General features: G+C 40.7%; 1 protein-coding gene across 2 annotated transcripts in view; it reads right to left on the bottom strand.

The window, feature by feature from the left end:
- Positions 1-22,418, bottom strand: part of BRCA1 (BRCA1 DNA repair associated) — a 220,792-nt gene that overhangs the window by 86,773 nt on the left and 111,601 nt on the right. Inside the window, exons 9-14 of one of the 2 annotated variants that reach the window (XM_077252036.1) lie at positions 15,034-15,179; positions 9,863-12,610; positions 9,151-9,236; positions 5,406-5,580; positions 928-1,033; positions 664-827 (exon numbers count right to left, since the gene is read on the bottom strand). In XM_077252036.1, coding sequence (XP_077108151.1) covers positions 664-827; positions 928-1,033; positions 5,406-5,580; positions 9,151-9,236; positions 9,863-12,610; positions 15,034-15,179 — 3,425 coding nt within the window. The remainder of the gene's footprint in view (positions 1-663; positions 828-927; positions 1,034-5,405; positions 5,581-9,150; positions 9,237-9,862; positions 12,611-15,033; positions 15,180-22,418) is intronic. The other variant, XM_077252038.1, reaches the window with a different exon arrangement.

Raw genomic sequence — 22,418 nt, 5'->3', positions numbered from 1 at the left:
TGACCGAGTGCCTGAACCCTGACACCGTGCTGCAATGCTGAATACACAGTGCAGATACATCAGTGACTAAGTGAATGCTACAAAGGGTGCAGGTTGCAGCAGCATCAGGCTAAAAGGACCGTGTCAACACAGGCGAACTGTTCAAACCAAGAACAGGTACACGAAGCACCATTAGCGTGGCCAAACATTTAAGAACCCCTTCATCTCTACTTGTTTTTGCTTTATCTGCACCCTTCTCTGGCTCTATAAAGCTAGAGCTGTCAATCAAAGAAGAGGGGGGGGGGGGAAATGGGGAGGGTAACAAGTGCTGTAAAATGTTTGGCCACACCAAGGGTGCACCAAGCACCTGTATTTTTTTGAACAGTCACTCTTTGCTGACAGACTCCCTTTAAGTTGTTGGACAGCGGAGGGAAACAATGTGAGCGGCATTGTGGAGTGGGGACTGACTGTTGCTGCCTGGGCGATAGGGAGTCTAGTGTTAATAACATCGCAACAGCAGATTTTTTTTTTTTAATTTGCACCCCCACCTCATTCATATGATATGAGGAAGCAGTTGCCTAATTCTGCCTAGCCTTCGTCCCAGCCCTGCCTATGAATAATTTAATTCTATTAGCACTATATCACTAATAACAAAAAACCCTCGAAACTTTAAAAGCAGCATACCTGGTCCATGAGCAAGGAGAACATCTTCTGCCTTCTGACCCATGGCCTTGTCATCGGTCAGGGCACACTCCCTCAGCTCTTTAAATACATTAAAAGAAGCACGGATTTTCTCTGGGGTCCCTCTCGTTGTTGCCTCCGGTAGACCACAGGGTGGAGTTGGTGACCTTGACCCGAAAACATGCCAAACACACAATCAAATTAGAAACATTCATTACCCAGAAATCAAAACAGATCTACCTTAATGTAGATGAAATGGACATTTACCGATTTTCAACTGGAGGTGCTTGTTCAATGCTTTGCAATCCCGATGATCTACTCTGTCCTGACGGGACCTCAGTCTCTGGGATTGCATCAGGAGATCTGTAAATGTCTGCAACAGAATATATGCAGATATAACTTCTGGATTTTCACCATTCATCACAATCATAGTACAAGGCTTTTGCAGGGGCCACCGGTCATAAAAGATGAAATGACTAGAAGCTGTGACATATTACTTCATCCACCTCAATCACGTTAATTAGAGAACATCATCCGGACACATCGGTAACAAGTGGTAAGAGTAAAGAATTACAAATAGACACTTATGGCACAGTATAAACGCTATAGATCAGATGTCAGCAGCACAACCAAATGACAATCCCTCAGGGACATAGGATGGGGGCCTTCTAGTATGTATGGGGGCTGGGGTTTACATGCCCCTGTGATGGCAGATGTCTGGAGAAATAATGATCAGGCACTTGAGTTTGCATATGCATATACCTGCTCCACTAGGCTGGGGTCTGGTGGTTGTATCACACACACTGTATATAGATCACAATGCCAGGAGCCTCCCGACCTGAACTTGAAGGCTCAGACTTTTTTTCTTGTTACGCAACTCAGAAGGTTGTGCAAAAAATGTAGTGACTCTTGGCATTTTTACACCAAAACCGGTGAAGCATGGGAAGGACGAGACATGGCTAAGCCAGCCCTATTCATGAAAATTCAGACAACTTTAGTGGTGAAGGTTTTAACACAACCATAAACCAATTCCTGACTGGGGTACATTTATAGCTGAGCTGCATGAAAATTGTAAGATGCGCCTAATACATTAAGTGCCTCTAACTCCATCGTCCCCATTCATTAAGACTTGTTTGCACAACTTCAGACTGAATGAATGGGGCCCAATGTCTTATACATGCCTATTGGGCTGCAAGTTTAGGTCAGGAGACCCGCAGTCAGTCCACATACAAACCCTGAAAAAATGCTCGTCTGAACCTTATTGTTATGGCTACTTTGCACAACCCTTCACGTCTACGTTTACACCTATACCTGCCTCATGTTGTCCTATGGGGGTTGATAAATTTTGACCAGTGAAGCTGTCCAGCTACTAATGATGGCTATTGCAGCTCCCATAGGAGAAGGGGGTGTAAAAAGGACTGATTATGATTACAGCTTATACATAATTACTGTCCTATATGTATCCTGAGCAACCAAATATAGATAAAAAGGAGTCTGTCATCCCCAAAATTAAACCAATTATATAGGAGATTTTGCCTGTATAAAAAAAAAAAAAAAATCATACCTGAAGTATAGATTTCACCTTTTTTTTTTTTTTTTATTTATTACATATGTAAATGAGGTGTACCCTTGATGTGGCAAAGTGCTCAGTGATTTTGTTTCATTCAATCAGCATCCTCCTCTGCATTCCCTTGATTGGCAGGGCTCGCTTGGGAGAGATGCCTAAATTAAATTTCCATGCTTGCACACACTGACACTGCAGGAGCTGCGCACAAGCAATGTCAGTGCAGGCAGGCTCTCAGCTCCTACCTGCCTACAGTGGCCGCTCACTACATATATGACAGGAAAAGGGCAATAACAGCTGATAATCGAGTGCTTATATTAGAGTGCGGAATATGGAAGCCTTAATGTTGAAGCCGGGCTTCAAAGGAGACTGATTTCTGCTATATGCAACGATGCTGTGGCATCACTGCACACAACACAAGCGATCGGACAATCACATCTTGATTGTCTAAATCAACCCCCTAAAAGGGCTAACAAAATCAGTAAAAAGAAAAAAAAAAAAAATTAAAATATGAAAAAAGATATAAATAAACTAAAAAAAAAAAAAAAAAAAAAAAAAAAAACAGTTATCACCTCACTTTCCCCCCCATTGAAAAAAAAGTTATTTAAAAATGTAAAAAAATAAAAAAAATTCACAGGTGGTATTGCTGCGTTTATAAATGTCAGATCTATCAAAATATAAAAACAATGAACCTTATCGGTAAACACCGTAAATGGAAAAAATTCAAAAACGCCAAAATTACATTTTTTTTGTCACCATAATACCACAAAAAATGCTGTAACAAGAGATCAAAAAGTATCTATCATATCTATCACAAAATGGTACTAATTAAAACACTGTCTTGCACCGCAAAAAAAAAAAAAGCTATCACAGATCCAGCAAATGAAAAATAAAAAGGTTACTGGTCTTTGAAAATGGTGACAACTACAAAAAAAAATTGGGGTCAAACTTCAGATTAAATAATAAAAAAAACAGGACATGTTTGGTATCACCATAACCATATTGATGACGAGAATCATATTGCATGGTAATTTTTACCACAAAATGTACACTGTAAAAACAATTCCAAAATAACAATTTCAGAATTGTGGGGGTTTTTTTTGCACAATTTCACCCCCACTTGGAATTTTTTCCCCATTTTCGAGTACACCATGTAGTCAAATGAATGGTGTAATTGAAAATTACAACTCATCCTGTAAAAAACAAGCCCTCATATATATGAGTCTATGTGGACAGAACAGTAAGAGTCATGGCTCTGGGAAGAAGGGGAGGAAAAAACAAACGCAAAAATAAAAATGGGCTTTGGGGTGAAGAGGTTAAATTATCTCTGATACCAGACACAAGGCGATTTCACCAAACTACAGTTATTGTTATGTTTTTCCTATTGCAATCTTAAAGGACTACTTGTCTCAAAACTTAAAAAACAAGCATCTGAATGATTTTTTAAAGGTTGTAACTCCTGCTAAGTGTCATTAAGGCTACTTTCACACTAGCGTCGGACGACGCACGACGAATTGCGTAGTTGCGACGTACCGACGCTAGCAGTGAATGCGCTGCACAACGGGGGCAGCGGATGCTGTTTTTCAACGCATCCGCTGCCCCATTGTGAGGTGCGGGGAGTCGGGGGCGGAGTTCCGGCCGCGCATGCGCGGTCGGAAAAGACGGGAACGACGCACCCAAAAAACGTTACAAGCAATGTTTTTTGGTGGCGATGATCCGACGCAACAGTCGCGACGTGTGGCAATGCGTCGCTAATGCAAGTCAATGGAGAAAAAACGCATCCTGCAGCACTTTTGCAGGATGCGTTTTTTCTGCAAAATGACACATAGCGACGTGCAGTGCACGACGCTAGTGTGAAAGTAGCCTAACAAGTGAGGATCCCGGTCCTGAGACCCACACCTATCCCACAGGGTAGAAGTGCTCGGGTTAAGTGGGGATGAGCGCAAAATGATGTGGGGCTCAATAGAAAGCCAGGGGGTGCAGAGAGAGCTCAGCGTGCACTCAAGCATAAAGCTGAGCTCCAGTTTCAGCTATCAGTCATGATTTCAGGACCCGGACATCCACAGTATATCAGAGACTACAATATATTACATTTACTTCAAAGTTTAGGTCTTTTTTTCTGCAACTGAAACATTAATCCAGTATCTCAAAAAGAAGACAATAGAATATCTAGATCTTGGCTACTCGAGAGTTTGGTGGTAGTGGTCGTCATCTCCTAAATAGCGTAGGGCTGGTAGCGGCTGCGCCTCTCCTGCCACCTGCATTAAAGTTACAAAAAGACGTACATCTGGTTGGTGGTTGCAAGGCAGTTCGGCTATGAACACAAGTGGCATTTTTGCAGCAATTCTTTGCTGTTTTTTCTGCAGAAAAGAAGCAGAGTTTTACAGTACTGGAAAAAGTTATGAGATTTCATTCACACGGTTTGGTTTTTTTTTCCCTGATTGAATTTTAGAAACAAGTGTTTTTTAAATCTGCAGTATGTCCGTTCTTTCAACATTTTTTTTCACCCATAAAAAGCAATGAGAAAACACAAAAAGACTGAGGGTTTTGCAACCTATTAGGTGAAAAAAATTAAATTAATTAAACATGTACTGTACAAATCACAGCTATAACCTGCTGCAAAATAGCTTTTACTGCCAAGAGAAGGTTTTAAAAAACATTGCAAAAAACGCAAAGTGGGAGCATAGCCTTACTCTAAATTTCTCTTTAATGCAGAGATATCTTTCTACGTCATTCACTTTTGTGCAATACTAAAACGTTTCCAATTTGTCATCACAAACACCCTACTGTAGTAGTAGTAGTGCCAACTTTGTCTATGTATATATAGCATATTCACTGCTGTGCGCTGGAAGCATTTGCCGCATCACCTTGAAAGTTGCACAACGACCTTGAGGCTGTCAATTGTATATCATGCCCCCGATCATGCAATTACATCCCGACTGCAGATTACTTTACACGTCTGCATACATTTAGGAGACTATATAGCGTGCACGCATGGTGAGAGTCTGATTACTTTGATGCCGCTGCATATGCCCAATCATGCTAAAACGTTCTGGCTAAGTTGATATGACACACACTGTTAGGACAGAAGTACATGGTAATTTTTCCCAGCATGCTGGCGCTGTTAGCAGCTGGGGCGGATGTCGTAGGCAATGGCTCATTATACGGTGTGCATATTTACCATAGTCTGCTTGTTTCTGCTGGGCCTCCTGTGGTCTTATTGTGACATGCTCCGCTGTGGATGAGTGCTCCCTCCCAGACGTAGGACTCTGGCTACCATGCTGTTCCAAGACCGCTTCCAGAGCTGCCATTTCTCTCTGGAGTTTCTCTAAATTGTTCTGCATGGCGTCCCGCTGCTGGAAGAGAAGACACCCTGGGAGTTTAATCTACCTCTTAAAAAATTGAAATACTGCAGATCTTGGAAGAGGAAAAGACGATGTAAAGTGTAATTACAACAGCGGTTAGAATTTAAAGCACCGCAGACAGATGTATGCGAGTGTCATAGGTCTGTGCGCGACAACGTCCCACCTGGTACTGAAACACATGGCGGAAATTCAGGTGCTATGCAGAAAAATCATTGGTATGAAATCAGAGGCACGTGTACGAATGGTCCGACGATCAGTCAAAACCAGTGTATTGGCTGTTCACAGAATAAAGTCACCACACTGCAAGCTATCTGTTCTGGTTCCAGCATAATGGTTCTCTGCACGGCAATTCTGCCAACTTCCCATAATGCAGAGATGGACAGAATAGCGCAATGATGCAGGTTCCCCGCACTATGGCAGCGGTGAAGGGCTGGAGCGTTGACGTGCAGGAGGTAAGCAAGTGAGACCATTCCATAGATTTGAGGTTGACCCAGGAGTCAGACCACCACTGTTCCCCGTGTTACACCAGAACCTAAAACCTATACCAACATCATATTGTTGGAATACGTCTTTTAGCTCTGTGCTGTCACATAGGTTTGTGCTGGAGAGCTTCACAAAGATTATTTAGTTGATTGTGCTTACAAACTGTGAGCACTGCAGCTAATATGTGGTCCCAGCAGCGATTTGCTATACTGCTGGCCTCACCAGCACTCAGGGATCGGCCCGTGATACAAGCAGAACACCACGACAATGATTTCCTGCAACGATCACTTGCCAGCACTTTCTAAACAACGAGTGGAAGTACTGTCAGCGCTGAATATGTTAGTAAAAGAAAGCGGATTATCGTTTCACTCTTTTGCTTTTAACATTTAGGCCGAAAAAGCTGTGTAACCCCCTAAAAATTAAGGGCGGTATAGGGCTTTTTAATATATTAGAGCAGTGTGAGCTGGACTCTCGGCACTGCCACTGATCAACTTTACGATTAGTGTGAATGGGACACAGCCGCAATTAAAATACAGAGCAATGTAAGTGAGAAAGGTCGCAGCACTTGCCCGACTGCCACGGCCATAGCGGATGGGAAGGGTTGCCAAGAGTCGGAGCCACACTAATATTCTAAGCATAGCCATCAATTTTACAAAGCTGGCTAACCCTTTCAGAAACAAGGTTTTAAGAGGTTAGAAGCTGAGCGTGCACTTCATATACAACACGCCTGTTGCTCTGACAAGTGCCATATAGATGTGAAACATCTGTAGTAACTGATCCAGTTCAAGAAAACTCAGGCAGTTCATTCATCAGGAATTATGAAAAGGAAAGAAAATCGCTTTCCATCAAAAAATCAGTTTTTAGAGATTTTCATTTAATGGAAAAATAAAGCCAACTTATTTCAACGTGAAAAGGCGCTTTGTAATGGTCACAAACACACTCACAGAGCCGGGATCAATAATTCCCATTATTCTCAAGAAAATCATCTGCCGCACACTTGCCCCAGAAAGCTGTAAAGCAGCCGGAGCCGCAGCCGGAGCGAGAGACCCGAGGTTTCTATTCCTTTTACTTTGAGAAATCGGCAAGTAACGTGTGGCTGACACAAACTGTAAAGAGTTTTCAGATGGGAACTGGATGAGACAGGAGAGGAATCACCCAGGTATTTCATTTGCTATAAGCCGCATAGTAACCTACGCAATGTAGTTGGGGGGTTTCACTCCAGATATACTCTTAGAAAAGCTTTTAGCCAAATTAATGTTTTCCCCTTCACAGTTACTAGGATGGATGACTGCTTTAAAATCCTAAATTGTGTTTTGGGAACAGAGCTGATTATTTAAGGCTTAGAGCTGCAATATGTTATTGTCATGGAAACACTACAAGTCTAAAGGATCTGCCACACAGAGGGGGGAATGTGAAAAAAAAAAAAAAACATGGCCGACCAGAGCCAAAAAAAAAAAAAAATGGACATCATTTGGAGCATTTTTAACTAAATACATGTAATTGGGGCTAAAATGTCAGACATTTTGCACCGTTTACCTTCTATAGACCCGTTGTTGCACTGCTCACTGCAGGCTGCAAAATGAGTTAACTGAGAAACCAAAAGTGAGCTAGTGTTGACAGGAGCGCTGCCTTCAAAAAGGCACTTTGAACGCAGCCTTTTTACCGCCAAGGTTTTGGCAGCAGAACAAAAAAAAAAAAAATACAAGATCACTGTGTGTGAACATGACCTAACGACTACCTCTGTAGCAAGGCATCCGATAGACTTATTGAGTATGAGAGTACTACATTTTTGGCAGAAATATAATGGTATTGTACAACCTGCCGCTTGCATGGATCCATAATATGGCCACAATCATGAAGCTTACAACAAAGCCCTGTTGTCTATACTGATGTGGAAATGGATACCTAATAACAGGCTATCACACTGGGAGGTCCATACCAGAAATGTGATGACTCTCGGGTAAGAATGGTCTCATTAACACATGAAAGGATATCGTCAGCATCAGAGACCCCTAAACAACTATTTTCCTACTGCTGCAAAGTCTTCTAACTACTATGGTATTATTATAGCGGTGTATGTATGAGCAAGCACACTTTGTTATTAAAAAAAAATATATAGAAAATATACTAGATAATAACCAGGACTTGCTTTGACAATATTCATATTGCTATGACATCATAATATTGAAAAGAAGGATGAATAATCATAATAAAAGGGTCTGAGGCTCCGTAATACTAAAAACTGAACATGGAGTCATCTACAGCCCAGAGAAGGCAGCTTTCTAATAAATTATCCAGATTTAAAGATGTGTCTGCTGAAAGTGGTGGGCTATAAAAAGGAATGACGGAGCGCGTCTCTCTTATGCAGAATGTGCATTTATGAATGAGTCCAAACAATACAATATGCACAATGGAACAATAAGCACATTTGTCTGCCTCCATTCCTTGAAATGCGGAGCACTTGCCATTTTCATCGGTCTCATTTCATCTACAAATTGCCTGGACCTTATAGAAGGCTCTTATTTGTATACTGCACTCATCGCATCAGAAATAACGCTCCGCAGGAAATGGCTTTAAAACAGCAACAAAAGTTTACAAATTGCACTCAAACATACTCCACTGAATGCACATAATTTACCCCGTCAGGAAAGGTTTTTGAAAAAAAAAAACAAAAACAAAAAAACCCAACAACAATAAGGACAGAATGTATTTACGACAATGACAACCGAAAGTGATTGAAAGCGCTGTTAGTATTCAACAATCAGCTGGTCGTGTGAGAACACTGCCCCCATGTGCAGCACTGAGGTTACTGCATAGACAGCTGTGAGCGATAACCAGAGCAACACCTTTCCTAGGATTTCATTGCTCTTGCGATACATTCATCAGTGTCACCTTCTTTGAGGACTGTTACAAGCCTACGAATGTATGTAGGAGATGATGCCGAGTGTTAGCACTGACTGATCCGTAGAATAGGAGGACGCTGCATCTAGGAACAAGCCTTTTTAGGATTGTTTTTATTTTAGTCATTCATCTGGAACATGTGGATAACTGCTTTTACATGAACAGACAGCAACTTACCTGTGTATTAAGGACTTCGCACTGAGAAGATAGTCCTGAGGAATCCCCCGTGTGACTGGCCTCACTCTCACATCCAGAGACTTCACCTGAGGGGACAAGTATATACCAGCTGCTGGTTCAAAACCATGAAAAATATTACATAATGCCTACATACAGCCTGCTAGCAATGGACAGGAAGGATTGCACCCTGACATCTTGTAAATCAGGCCATAAACATTTGACCAAACAACCGCCTAATGTGCATGAGAGCCTATTGACTCAACGGATGATATCAGTGAAAAGAAAAACTGGGCATGTTGTAGTAAAAAAAAAAAAAAAAAAAAAAAAGGGGATCCCCCACTATAACACTCACATACCCTCACTGGTCTTTTCCTGCTGCAGTGATGACATTCCCAAAAAAAAAAGACAAAAAAGACATGTGATCAGCTAAAGCCAGTCAGTGATTGAGTTAAGTCAAACTCCTTCTGATAGGCTAAGCAGTTATTTCCTGTTTGTAGAGAAGTAATGGGAAGTAGAGACCAGCAGGGAACCTGGGAAGTATCTGAACTTGAGTGACAAGGGCTGGATGAAATATGCCTAACTTCATAAAAAAAATTAAAAAAAAGACGCAGAATGCCGATTTAGTAATAGTAAACTCCCAGAGAAAATGCTTGAAAGAATTCTAATCACAAAAGTGGAGGTTTAAGTATGCAAACGAACAAAAAAGATTTACCAAAGTTCTGTTCTTGGCATGGGTCATCATAATGAGTCTCCAAATTGTTCATTTCTTCTTCCTCATTTTCTACATTTGCCTTTTCATCTTCATTATGGCACTGTTCCATTCTAGCTCTTTTCAGACTATGCCCATGAATCCTATCCTGGGTCCTTGTACCTTTACGATCAATGGCTGCATTTGTCGATTGGTCAGATGTGTTTGATTGAGAAGAAAACAGGTTGACCGAACACTGAGACTCCTGACTACATACTAAGGCTTCACAAGGAAGGTTGAAGCTAGTCTGAGTTTTGCCACTAGTGCTGCAGCTACTAAACATTGCCAAGACCCCACCACCTTGTTGCCTGGGTGAAGAACTGGCAGATACATTTTTCGGGTCAGCATTAGTTGATGAATTGCCAAATAATGTGTTAAAACATGGCAACTCCTCATCACCACTGGATTCCTCTTCAGAAGATTCCAACTTTTGCACTCTACGCGTCCGCTTTCTTACAACTTGTGACTGTATAACAGGAGATACAGAACCGTCAACCAGTTGGGACTTCTTGCCATCACCAAAAACAAATGACTTTTCAGCAACAGCACAGCAACTTGTATCTTCTCGAGTTATCTCAATACTGTCCAACAATCCATCAGGTGTTTCGGAGTAATCATCAGGACTTTTGTCAGGACTGCCATCATGAGATGCTAATCGTCTTAGTAGTTTCCCTGTCATTGACCCTTGAGAACCATTAGAAGAAGTCATTTCATTTACTTGCACTTCATCAAAACTGCCCTTCTGACAACAATCATTCCTTACTTGTTCATTTTCTCCTTGACCGATCCCACTTCTAGTGCCTCCTCGCATGGCTGCAGCAGGATTTTGATGAGTAACTACTGGGAACAGCAACATTGATTCAGTTTCAGAATGTAATGGAGTTAGCTTACATTTTTTTATAGCAACACTTTTACCAGAGTTACATTTTTCTAGCAGCTCGACATCTTTACTATCATTCAAGTGGTCATTGCGCGCTATTATTTTACTTGTAGGTACTATTTGGTTATCTGTGTACTCAGTTTGATCTTTGCTGCTAATATCAGAGATGTCCATTACGTCACAATTTCTATTAGAAGCAGTTTCATCAATTGGATCTAGTTTAAAGGACATCCTCTTAGCCCTTTTGAAAGTCTTTAAGAGGAGCTCTGTGTCAAGGTCAGAGTCTTCTATTTCTTCAGCATTCGGCACTGATATTGGAGAAGATCTGTGGTACATATCTGACACATGTTCAGAATCGCACTCCATGTGTGAACATTCATTTCCTTCCACTGTCACATTTTTGACTGCAATTGGTGACTCGCTATTAATTTCAGGTCCGTGGTCTTCTAACACTGCACATGGTTCCTTACAGTTGATCAAGTTAGGAATGTTATTTGCAGGACCTTCATTTTTTTGCCCTTCACTCCTAATGTCCTTACTGATAGCTTCTGCGACCATCTGATTTAGGAAATCATTTTCTTTCAATAAATTAAGTCTTTTGCTCCGCCTGACATTTTTCTGGTCAACTTCATGCCCTGGTTCAGTGCTGCTAGCATAGCTGTCAATCTTTACTTCAGATACATAGTGAGGACTTTGTTGTTTACAGGAGTCTACATCAACTCCTTTTATCAAATGGAGCGATTGCGTCATCCTTGTACATTGGGTCTTCTCTTTCTTCCTTTTCAAAGTCGTCTTCTTCTTCATTGGTTTGCTTGACTGAGCATCAGAAATAGTTTCTAAATCTTGACCTACCTCGTCCATTTTATCAAGATCCAAAAATGAGGCAATAGGTGCTTTTAGCTGATTGCTATCCACGTCTAAACCAAAATCGTCCACCACCACAGGACAATTGAAGACCCTTGGTGCTTTTAACTGATTGCTATCCACATCTAAACCAAAATCGTCCACCACCACAGGACAATAGGAGATCCTATCTGCATTCTGTCCCTTTTGTTCAACCTTCTTAATGAAGTGTTCAGGCTGGAGGCCAGAACTTCTTTTTGGCTTTGAACTAGGTGGTTTGAGAACCTCATTTACTTTTAATGGCTCCACAACACCATCTACATGAACATCAGCAACACAAGTCATATTACCCACTTGGTTTGGCTTTTTTTCTCTTTTGTATATTCTTCCAAATACCTTGTCCTCAACACTAACAGTACCCTTTTCGACAGCATTTAATACGACATTAAGATGAGACACAGTCATAACTTTTGTCTCATCAGACACACTGGAGTCATTGTCGGAGGCAGGTCCATCTTCTACAAAAGAAATATCAGGTAGCATTTCTTCATCCTTAGGAGAATTATTCAAAAACTCATCTGTCTTCAGAAGCCATTCATTTACTTTCTTAATGCTTTTCTTTAGCCGTTGCCTTGATACTGTGTACGATGCATCCCTTTCACTACTCTGAGTGCTAGCCATGTTTTCAGGAGTAGAGTCATCTCTATCATATGAACAATCAAGAGCAATTTTCAATGTCTGACTTTCACTGTACTGTAGCCTTTCTAGTTGCTTATTGGCATTGCGCTCTGAGAGGTTCATGACATTCTCAAGGTTAATATGTCCATTTTGTTCAGCCTTGCTTTCACATACATCTGTATCCGTTATTAAGTGGCCTTTGAATACTGCAGAATTTGTACTGTGCGTTTCTTTCAATGTTCTCAAACTATCTGTGGACAATAAATTGCTTCTTATGCTCTCAAAGTCTCTTTCGGAAAATCCATATTCAGCTATAAAAACAAAACAAATAAAAAAAAATATTAGTAATGTAAATTATGAAGAAATTGATGTTCTACCATACTTAAGATGCAATCACTACAAATATAGCAAATGCAATAAGCTCTAGCCTGGAATCAATGGTTTGTAGTAAATAATAGCCAAAAAAAATATGTATTCACACCTGATCTCTGGTGAAAATGCTCGATTCCCCATTTCAATTTTTTTTCTTCATTTTATTTATTTTTGTTAAGAGTAGAAACGAGGTGGAAAACAACACATAATTAGTACAGCAGAAAAGGGGCAGCAGTGCTTACCTGCCCAGGTCTAAGAACAAATGCACAATCAGGATGCAACCAGCCCATGTAGGAAAGATGGCGGCAACACAGGGGCAAAATACTGTTATGACAACCACTCACAACCTACCAACTCATGGAACCACAGGAATCTTTGGACGCATTGCGCCATGAGCATTTTCCGGAGCATCGACCGAACATACACTGCAGTGTGAATAGACCCCAAGGTAGAGTCACCAGTAGGGCTCTAATCTATCAAACACTAGTATTAATAAATCTCGCAACATATAGAAATAATGTCACAGAGGCAATATATATTCTAACTTTTATTAGAACAGTCACATTTATCATACTCAGAAGAGAAATTTCTAACAATTCATTACTACAAGAAAAGAAAATGAATCAAAATAATTTTTTTACACTATTTTGCTGCATTAAATGGGTCATAATTCAACCCGTTCTTTAATTAGAAAACTGTGAAAAAAAAGCATAATGTAAAAAAAATATATATCAATCGCAACGCTGTATTCAAAGTTAGCTTTAGTTAATCCATGAGACGGCAGACTGAATTATGTACAGGCAATCATATCTTATAGCGCTTTAATCCCGATGAGGCGTTTGGAGACACAATAAATCAGCAGGAGAAAGAGCAAGTGATATTTAATTTTTGCTGGAATCCTCGATAAAACTGACATCCTTGTTAAGAATGTTTCTAATATTGTGATGTTTCATTATGTATGAAAACATAATTATGGAGTTGACATCGCTTTAGACATAATGCAGGCGTTTTAAAAAATGGGAAACAGAGTTCACCGCAAAGTACAATTTCATCTGAGCTCTTAGAACGGCATAATTTCATGTCTCAAAACCTCACTGGGCAGTCATGGGAAAATGACTTATCGGTGCCATTGACCACTTCCTCTTCGTTTAAAGTGACGCAGGCTCCTTACATTTAACTGCATCTCCAGCTGAATTGAGCAGTTGGTCGCAGAAGAAACTGATGCAACCATATGATGCTATGAAAACTGGTACTGCAGAAGAAAAGTTTCTGCATCAGCAGGCCTGTGGAGTCAGTAAGCCAAACCTCCGACTCCTCAATTTCCATGACACCAACGCCACCAAAATGGGCTCCTATGCCACAGCTCTGTGCATCATACAATTAACTTCATAAGGACACGGACTCTTCTGATGCTGCACATGTTGGTAATGCAAAGTAATGTCATTTTCTGTGTGGGGCCCCATTATCAATTGCTGATTACACACCATACACCCATAATGCGCCACAAATCCCGCACCATCAAGAAGTCGCAGCGGTTTACAAATTAACTGTGCATAGTCATGTAGTTCTTGAATTAAAAATTAATTTCAGCTTCCTAATGATCAGTTTGAAAGCAGGTAATACTTTCATGATGGAGTCTCAACTGTGTCTCTGTTGGCCATCGTGTGAGACCTTAGCCATAAAGGGGTTATCCAGGACTATTTAATTTTTTTATGGGTTTAAGAATTTATAGGCTGGTACTTTCTAACTACCTGTGTGTTGTGCTCGGCGCCGATATCAGACAGCTCAGAGCAGTCACAGACCGCTCCTGCCGGCGATTCTGCAGCTTCCAGTGAGGTCAAGTCAACAAAGCAGATGATTCTGTTCCGACAACATTCGGCCACATCTTGGAGCCCACCTCAAAATGATGACCAACACAGCACATAGTGACTCGGTCTGCGTGATTACAGTTAATATGTTGTGTTGTGAACATAGCCAAATTCACTTTCTTGTCATGTCACAACAGCCCATAGGTCAGTGATCACCAATGCGATTAATGTAAATGGACTCCTGAATTTTTCCTCATTTTCAATACAAACAAACTACTTTTTCTCCATCTCTACTCCAAAGAAGCTTAGTGTAAGGCATGGTAAATAATGCTATAGCTCTTGCCCAATTAAATAATCTGGCTTAGATTTGTTGACTGCCCGCAGGCATCATTCCAAGGCCTCAAGTATTGTTCGGAGTTACGCAACTCTAGAATACCACTGGAGATATTCACATCGTCATATGCCCACATCATATTATAAGGTACTGATCCTCAAGAATGCCAAGTACTAAAGCTACAAAACAGAAACTTCACCCAAATTGAATCACAACATACCTAGATCGGAGGCTGCCACATCTTCCGTCTCCAGTTTAGAAGAAACCTGATCATTTGCTTCATTGGCCGCCAAGTTGTTTTCTTTGTTTTCAAGTTCGAAAGATAAACTGGGCTCACTTAACATGGACGGATGATCAGCATCACTTCTATCAATAAAAGAGGAAATATTAATATCTATAAAATAAAAAAAAGGGATGCCCCATGTTCTTAAAAAGGGAAAAAAAGCAAAGGTTCATAAAAAAAAGTGCTTATGTGTTAATAACAATCCTCTACATTGTCAGAATATGGGAATTTTTAATTGTATCGTCTAGTATTTGTAGGCTATCAGTGGTGTCCAGTCTCCTAGGTAAGGAGGGCGGTGCTTACAAGCTCTTTGCCATAGAGCTTGCAATGTGAATGCAGCTCCTTGGCTAGCCAGATCATCAGATCCTGACAGCTTCAGTCCCCATGCACATCTCCACCACACTGAGGGAATTGGGTTTGTTGCCCCTACATCACACTGCTCCCGGTTTAGGTAGCAAAAACCTGGTGACAAATTCCCTTTAAAAGGAAACCAGTCACCTCAGAAAACGTTATTTGCCTGTAGATAAAGTGTTTAATCTACAAGTAAACAGCATTCCAATGCTGCCAGCTGCCATACTGAAAGTGTGCCTACCAGGATAAACTAATTTACTTCAAGGAGCAGCCGGCTTTCAATCATAGGACTTGTGCTGGGAGCAGTAACAATTATCACTCACTACACTGGTAATGGTAGCATTTTGATTGCTGGCCCGCATTTTTTGCTACCTCACAACATGGAATTTCACGGGTTATTTTTAGGGCTTGCATCAGTTCATGTAAAGCACATACCTACAACTGAACAATTGGTTTATTCTTATTATGAAACAAACAACAAATAGGACAAAATATCTGAAAACTTCAGTTTGCATAACTATTCACCCTCTAAAGTCAGTACTCTATAGAGCCTCACTTTGAGGCAATTACAACTGCAAGTCGCTCTGGATAAGTGTCTATGAGCTTTCCACATTTTGCCACTTGCATTTTTTCCCATTCCTCAAGGCAAAACTTACGGCTCCTTCAAGTTAGATGGTTTCATCTGGTAAATAGCAATCTTCAAGTCTGACCATAGATTCTCAATTGGATTAAGGTCTGGGCTTTAACTAGGCCACTCCAAAACATTTCCATGTTTACCCATAAACCACTCAAGTGTTGCTTTAGCAGTATGCTTTGGGTCATTGTCTTGTTGGAAGGTGAAATGCCATCAGTCTAAAGTCACTGACAAACGTATTTTGCTCAAGAATATCCCAGCATTTTGCATATTCCATCTTCTCCCCTCGACTTGAACCATTTACCCATTTACTGCTGTCGTCAAACATCCTCACAGCATGATAATGCCACCACCATGTATCACTGTGGTTATGATGTTCTTGAGGTGATCAGCTGTGTCTGTTTGGCACCAGACAACATTTAACTTGGTGGCCAAAAAGTTCAATTTTGGTCTAGTCTGATCACAGCACCTTCCTCCATACGTTTTTTTTTGGGGGGGAGGGTTATGTAAGTAAAGGCTTTTTCTGCACTCTCTGCCATAAAGGCCACCTCTATGGAGTGCACAGCTTATTGTGGTCGTATGGACAGATACTCCAGTCTCTGCATGGCAACTCCAGCTCCTTCAGGATTACTTTTTGTCTCCGTGCGGCCTCTCTGATTAATGCCCTCCTTGCCCAGACTGAGTTTTAATGGGGTGCCCTCTCATGGAAGGTTTGTTGTCAGGTATTATGTTCTTTCCATTTGATGGTGCTCCGCGGGATCATCAGTGGTTAGGATATTTTTTTTTAAATAACCCAACCCTGACTTTTACTTCTCAGCAACTTTGTCCCTGACTTGTTTGGAGATCTCCTTAAGGTACCTTCACACTAAACGATATCGCTAGCGATCCGTGACGTTGCAGCGTCCTGGATAGCGATATCGTTGTGTTTGACACGCAGCAGCGATCAGGATCCTGCTGTGATATCGCTGGTCGTTGGTTAAAGTTCAGAACTTTATTTGGTCGTCAGATCGCCGTGTATCGTTGTGTTTGACAGCAAAAGCAACGATACCAGCGATGTTTTACAATGGTTACCAGGGTAAATATCGGGTTACTAAGTGCAAGGCCGCGCTTACTAACCCAATGTTTACCCTGGTTACCAGCGTAAAATGTAAAAAAAACAAACAGTACATACTCACCTTCGCGTCCCCCAGCGTCCGCTTCCTGCACTGACTGAGCGCCGGCCGTAAAGTGAAAGTACAGCACAGCGGTGACGTCACCGCTCTGCTGTTAGGGCCGGCACTCAGTCAGTGCAGGAAGCGGACGCTGGGGGACGCGAATGTAAGTATGTACTGTTTTTTTTTTTTTTTTTACATTTTACGCTGGTAACCAGGGTAAACATCGGGTTACTAAGCGCGGCCCTGCGCTTAGCAACCCGATGTTTACCCTGGTTACCCGGGGACTTCGGCATCGTTGGTCGCTGGAGAGCGGTCTGTGTGACAGCTCTCCAGCGACCAAACAGCGACGCTGCAGCGATCGGCATCGTTGTCTGTATCGCTGCAGCGTCGCTAAGTGTGAAGGTACCTTTAGTCTTCATGGTATTGTTTGGTTAGTGGTGCCTCTTACGTAATGGTGTTGCAGCCTCTGTGGTCTTTCAGGAAAGGTGTGTATATACTGGCAGACCATGCAACACTTAGATTGCACACAGGTGGACTTCCTTTCACTAAGCATGTGACCTATGAAAGTAATTGCTTACACTAGGAATTTTGGGGGGCTTCATAGAAAAACGGGAGAATACATATGCCAATTTTTAGATATTTGCTCCCATAAACTTAATTTATGCCTATATTTTTCTCACTTCGCCAACTTAGACTGTTTAGTGCTGATGCATCACACACAAATCGGATTATAAAACAATGTAAACACAGGTTGTAATGTAACAAAATAGGTAAAAAGCCAAGGGGGTGGGGAATACTACTGAAACCTGATTCACAAAAAAGTATAATGAATGATGAAACACAAAGTATATCTGTTAGTTAACAGACATTTTTATTCATCAAATGTATGAATTTGTTTGTTTCTTCTCTTGCTATTATTGCATCCTTCCCTTTACTTTGATTTGTGACTCTGTTTTCCGTGTACAGGCCTGTAATACCCTTCTCCTGGCTGCTGAATCCAGCATTGATAAAATGGTGTATTTTTGACCACTTTCTATATATGTGCATATTTTGTCTGTGCCCGAGTGTTCAATTTAGATTATTTTTGTTCTTAGGCATTTAATAAAGTATTTGTTTTTAACACAAGAAGGTTTTCGTATAGTTGATGTGAGTTAAATGGTCAAGGTAAACTAACATCTCTAGATCAGTCTTTACTGTGAGCCATAAGAAAGAAAACAAGCACAAGACACCAGCCTGGATGTACATGGTATAACATTGTTTATACTTTTCCCTAATAATTTTATATAAATGGCTGCATAAGAAACATGAGGATTATGTTGTTACAGATTCAATGCAGATTTCACTCAATGAATTTAAGGGGCAATATCGACAACAGAATTAATAAGCTACATGTTTGGGGGCACAAATTTACTGTCCAACTCAAGCCATGAAGTACACAACAACTTCTGTCATCACAAAAAAATAAAATAAAAAAAATATCAAATCTAGTTTCTATGTTAACTGTGTTGTTTCTATTTTGATAAGGTTTACAGTTAAAGATGCATGCTGGCCACTTGACCATATACTAGACTTACACTTCTTTCATAGAGATAACTTTTCAGTAGTCTCATTATCATCACAGACAAGATTACGACAGGTAACACCTCTGTACACAGTAGGTAACAGAGGATACACCATTGACCATGACCCTTCACAATGACCTTAGCCCAAATTATCATGTTTACTTAGCACTTTTATGTAATCAAATAGGGTCTCAGTCAGTCTACTGCTGCTAATGTCCATGTGAAGAACAGACAGTAGAAGTCCAATATAAGGCCTAGTTGCCAGAATGAAGACCACAAAGAATGTTTTTCTTTTCTCATTCCTTCATCACTTAGAGATGCCCAACTTTATTTTTTCCCCTTAACGACCGATGAAACCCCTCATAATGGCGGAAGTTCAGGGTACTTCTTCCTCATTGCCGCTTTTTAACGGCACTGAAAAATAAGGGTATAGTGCATCACAGCATCAGAAAACCTCCAGGGTCTCAGCTACCGGGGGTAGTTGAGATCCTGGAGAACATGATCAGGGCAGGTTATTACGGTTCCCTGTCACATGAACGCTGTTATTCACCGAATAAAGGCGATCACATAAAAAAAAAAAAGTCAGATTTAAAATTAATTTCTTTCTCCTCTGATATTATCTAGCATGTCAGAGTAGAGAGAAATGGGGTCACCCAGCCCTCTGTCACATTTCTGGAAAAAAATGCATGAGCAGTGCACCCGTCGAGATCTGTCGGCCAGTACCGGCAACAATACGGAAATTTTTCTAATGTTTTTTTTCTTTTTATCACTGTGATAGGGTCTACCACAGTGTTAAAAATTTAAAAAAAAAACAAAAAAACCATCAAATCCCCTTTTGTCACCTCCTGTGTTAGAAATAAAATGATAAAATAAACAAATTGTAATATTTTCCATCCTTTACAGTTAGGGTTGGAGTTGTGGTTAGAGCATAGGGCTGGAGGTAGAATAATTTTTTTCTCTTTTTTTTCTCTTCAAAAGTAATAAAAAAAACAAAAAAAACCCGACGATAAAACAAGTAGTTTTCAGCGCAAGAACTCGTTACTCAAGTTTGAATTGGGTGGTCGGGTATGCATGGATTATGATGGATCCCTGTCTGATTTTTTTTGGGTGTCAAACAACCACGAAACATGCGGGGCAGGGACTCGAGCACGTCACTTGACCACCCACAATATTTGATGCATATCCGAGCACTCGATGCAAACTGGAATAGCGAGAACTTGTGCTCAACATTAATGATGACATATTCAAAAGGACGACCTAATGTTATCAAATTCTGTGTCGTACCTGTGGGTTAAAAATGCTCACTATGCCCCTGGATAAGATCCTTGAGGGGTGTAGTATCCAAAATGGGGTCACTTGTTGGGGATTTCCACTGTTCAGAGGTCTCCAAACACGGCATGGCGTCTGCTAATTAATGCAGCAAATTTGGGGTATTGGCGTACTCAGGAGAAATTGCACAACAAATTTTATGGTCCATTTTCTCCTGTTACCCTTGTGAAAATCAAAAAAAGTTTGGGTTTAACCTAAACATTTTTATGATAAAAGTTAAATGTAAATGTTTTCCTTCCACATTACTTCAGTTCTCATGAAGCAACTGAAGGGTTCATAAACTTCTTGAATGTGGTTTTAAGCACCTTGAGGAGTGCAGATTTTATAATGATGTCACTTTTCAGTACTTTCTGTCATATTGACCCCGCAAAGTCACTTCAAATGTGATGTGGTCCCTAAGAAAATGGTTTTGTAAATTTTGTTGGAAAATTGAAAAATCATCGGTCAACTTTTAATCCTTATAACTTCCTAACAAAAACATTGATTGTGCTGCTGTAAAGTAAACATGTGGGAAATGTTATTTATGAACTAATTTGTGTGACATAACTAATTTAAGGACACAAAAATACAAAATTTAGAAAATAGCAAAATGTTGGCCAAATTTCAGTTTTTTTCATAAATAAATGCAATTCATAGACAAAATTTTACCAATATCATGAAGTACAATATGTCACGAAAAAAAAACAGTTTCAGAAACACTGGGATACGTTGAAGCGTTCTAGAGTTATTATCACAAAGTGACAGAGGTCAGAACTGTAAAAAATGGCTCGGTCACTAAGAGGGTAACCTTGTATACATGGGTATGTACTGTAGTGTGTGTGTTAAAGTACTCGCCCTATTGGGGTCTTCTCAGTTGTCCAGCGCTGTTCCAGACTTCACGGCTCTTCAGATCACGCTGTGATCAGGCACTACAGACTTATATTATAAAGTAACCTTCCGACTCAAGCATAGAGCATAAAGTGAGCCGGAGAGTCGGAAGAGGGGCGACGTCACTGAGAAGAGGAGCAAAACAGCGATAAAGGAGAAAGGGCAAGTATATTATCACACTGACACTACATTGCATACAAGTTTATAGGAGGGGAAAAAAAAAAGTTCATGCGAGAGCTTATTTCATCAGCTGACAAGTTCCCTTTAATACCCAATATCCAGCGCACTCATAGTTAAAGGTTCTTTCGCCCGTCTCATGGATGCAGCTACAGGCACAGATCTAAGGCATCTTTAGGTAAATGCTACCTTTCTGTGCAGTTTATAAGGCTAAGTTCACACTTATACAGTGCTTTGCACTGAGCACGGTGTGTCAGAATCACTGAAAATAAAGCTATTCCTACAGGAATCTTATGGCGCCATTCACTTGAATGGAGCAGACGGAGTCACTGTGGACACAGGATGGCCTCCATCATGGCAGTATTGATCTTTTTCAGATATGGACAAAAATGTGGATATTTATGAGCCAAAGCAAGAAGAGAATTCAGAAGAAAAAAGAAGAACACTTTCTATCTTTTTCAGTCTACTACTAGATTTGGCTTAAAAAAAAAAAAAAAACACAGCACCCAAAACTGCATGCTTGATGCCAGCTTTATGGCTATTTTCCATTACGCCACGGGGATTCATGCGCTGTGATACCGTTCTCAGACATACAATGGTAAATAGTTTTTATCAGACGTCCTGCAGACAGACATTTATTTCTTCACTTGAAGCTGCAGTCATCAATAATATCTCGGGTCTACCTGTCCGTACGTGTGGGCGGGCGGGAAGGCACAGCAATGTAATAAAACTCTACAATCGCCACAGAAAATAGTTCAGATTTCTGGGTATTGCAGAGAAAACCATAGAAGCAGGGGCTATGCCCTCTCACGAGACTTTTGCATTGACTGGCATGTCAATTATTTGTCTAGCTGGGATAAATGGTTAATGATTTATGGAATAGTATATAAAGAAATGTTAGGGCAATGCAAACTCTCCATTCCCTGTTTATATCTCTACGATCAGAAAAGATGCAATCTCTCAGTAGAAGACTAATGGCCGGTGACACAGAGCACTTGGAACCTCTTTTGCCTGGTTTCGGCGGCGGTATAAAAAAGCAGTCCTGGGACTATGGAGGTGATTTAAAGCCCATGATAAAAACTCATGACTCCTGAAGGACTTTAGCATACTAAAATCAAGTTTATGAGTTCATAACAGTAGAGGGAAACACAATCCCCCAAAGCATCGAGGCAGAACGGCACACGGCAGTAAAACCGGTGAAAGTTTTACAGTGTGAGAAGAGACTTAGAGGGCGTCCACTCCGAACGC

This window comes from Ranitomeya variabilis, chromosome 4 (assembly GCF_051348905.1).
Source record: "Ranitomeya variabilis isolate aRanVar5 chromosome 4, aRanVar5.hap1, whole genome shotgun sequence".
Lineage (NCBI taxonomy): Eukaryota > Metazoa > Chordata > Amphibia > Anura > Dendrobatidae > Ranitomeya > Ranitomeya variabilis.
The sequence above is the reverse complement of the archived record's forward strand: the minus strand, read 5'-3'. Positions and strand labels throughout refer to the sequence as shown.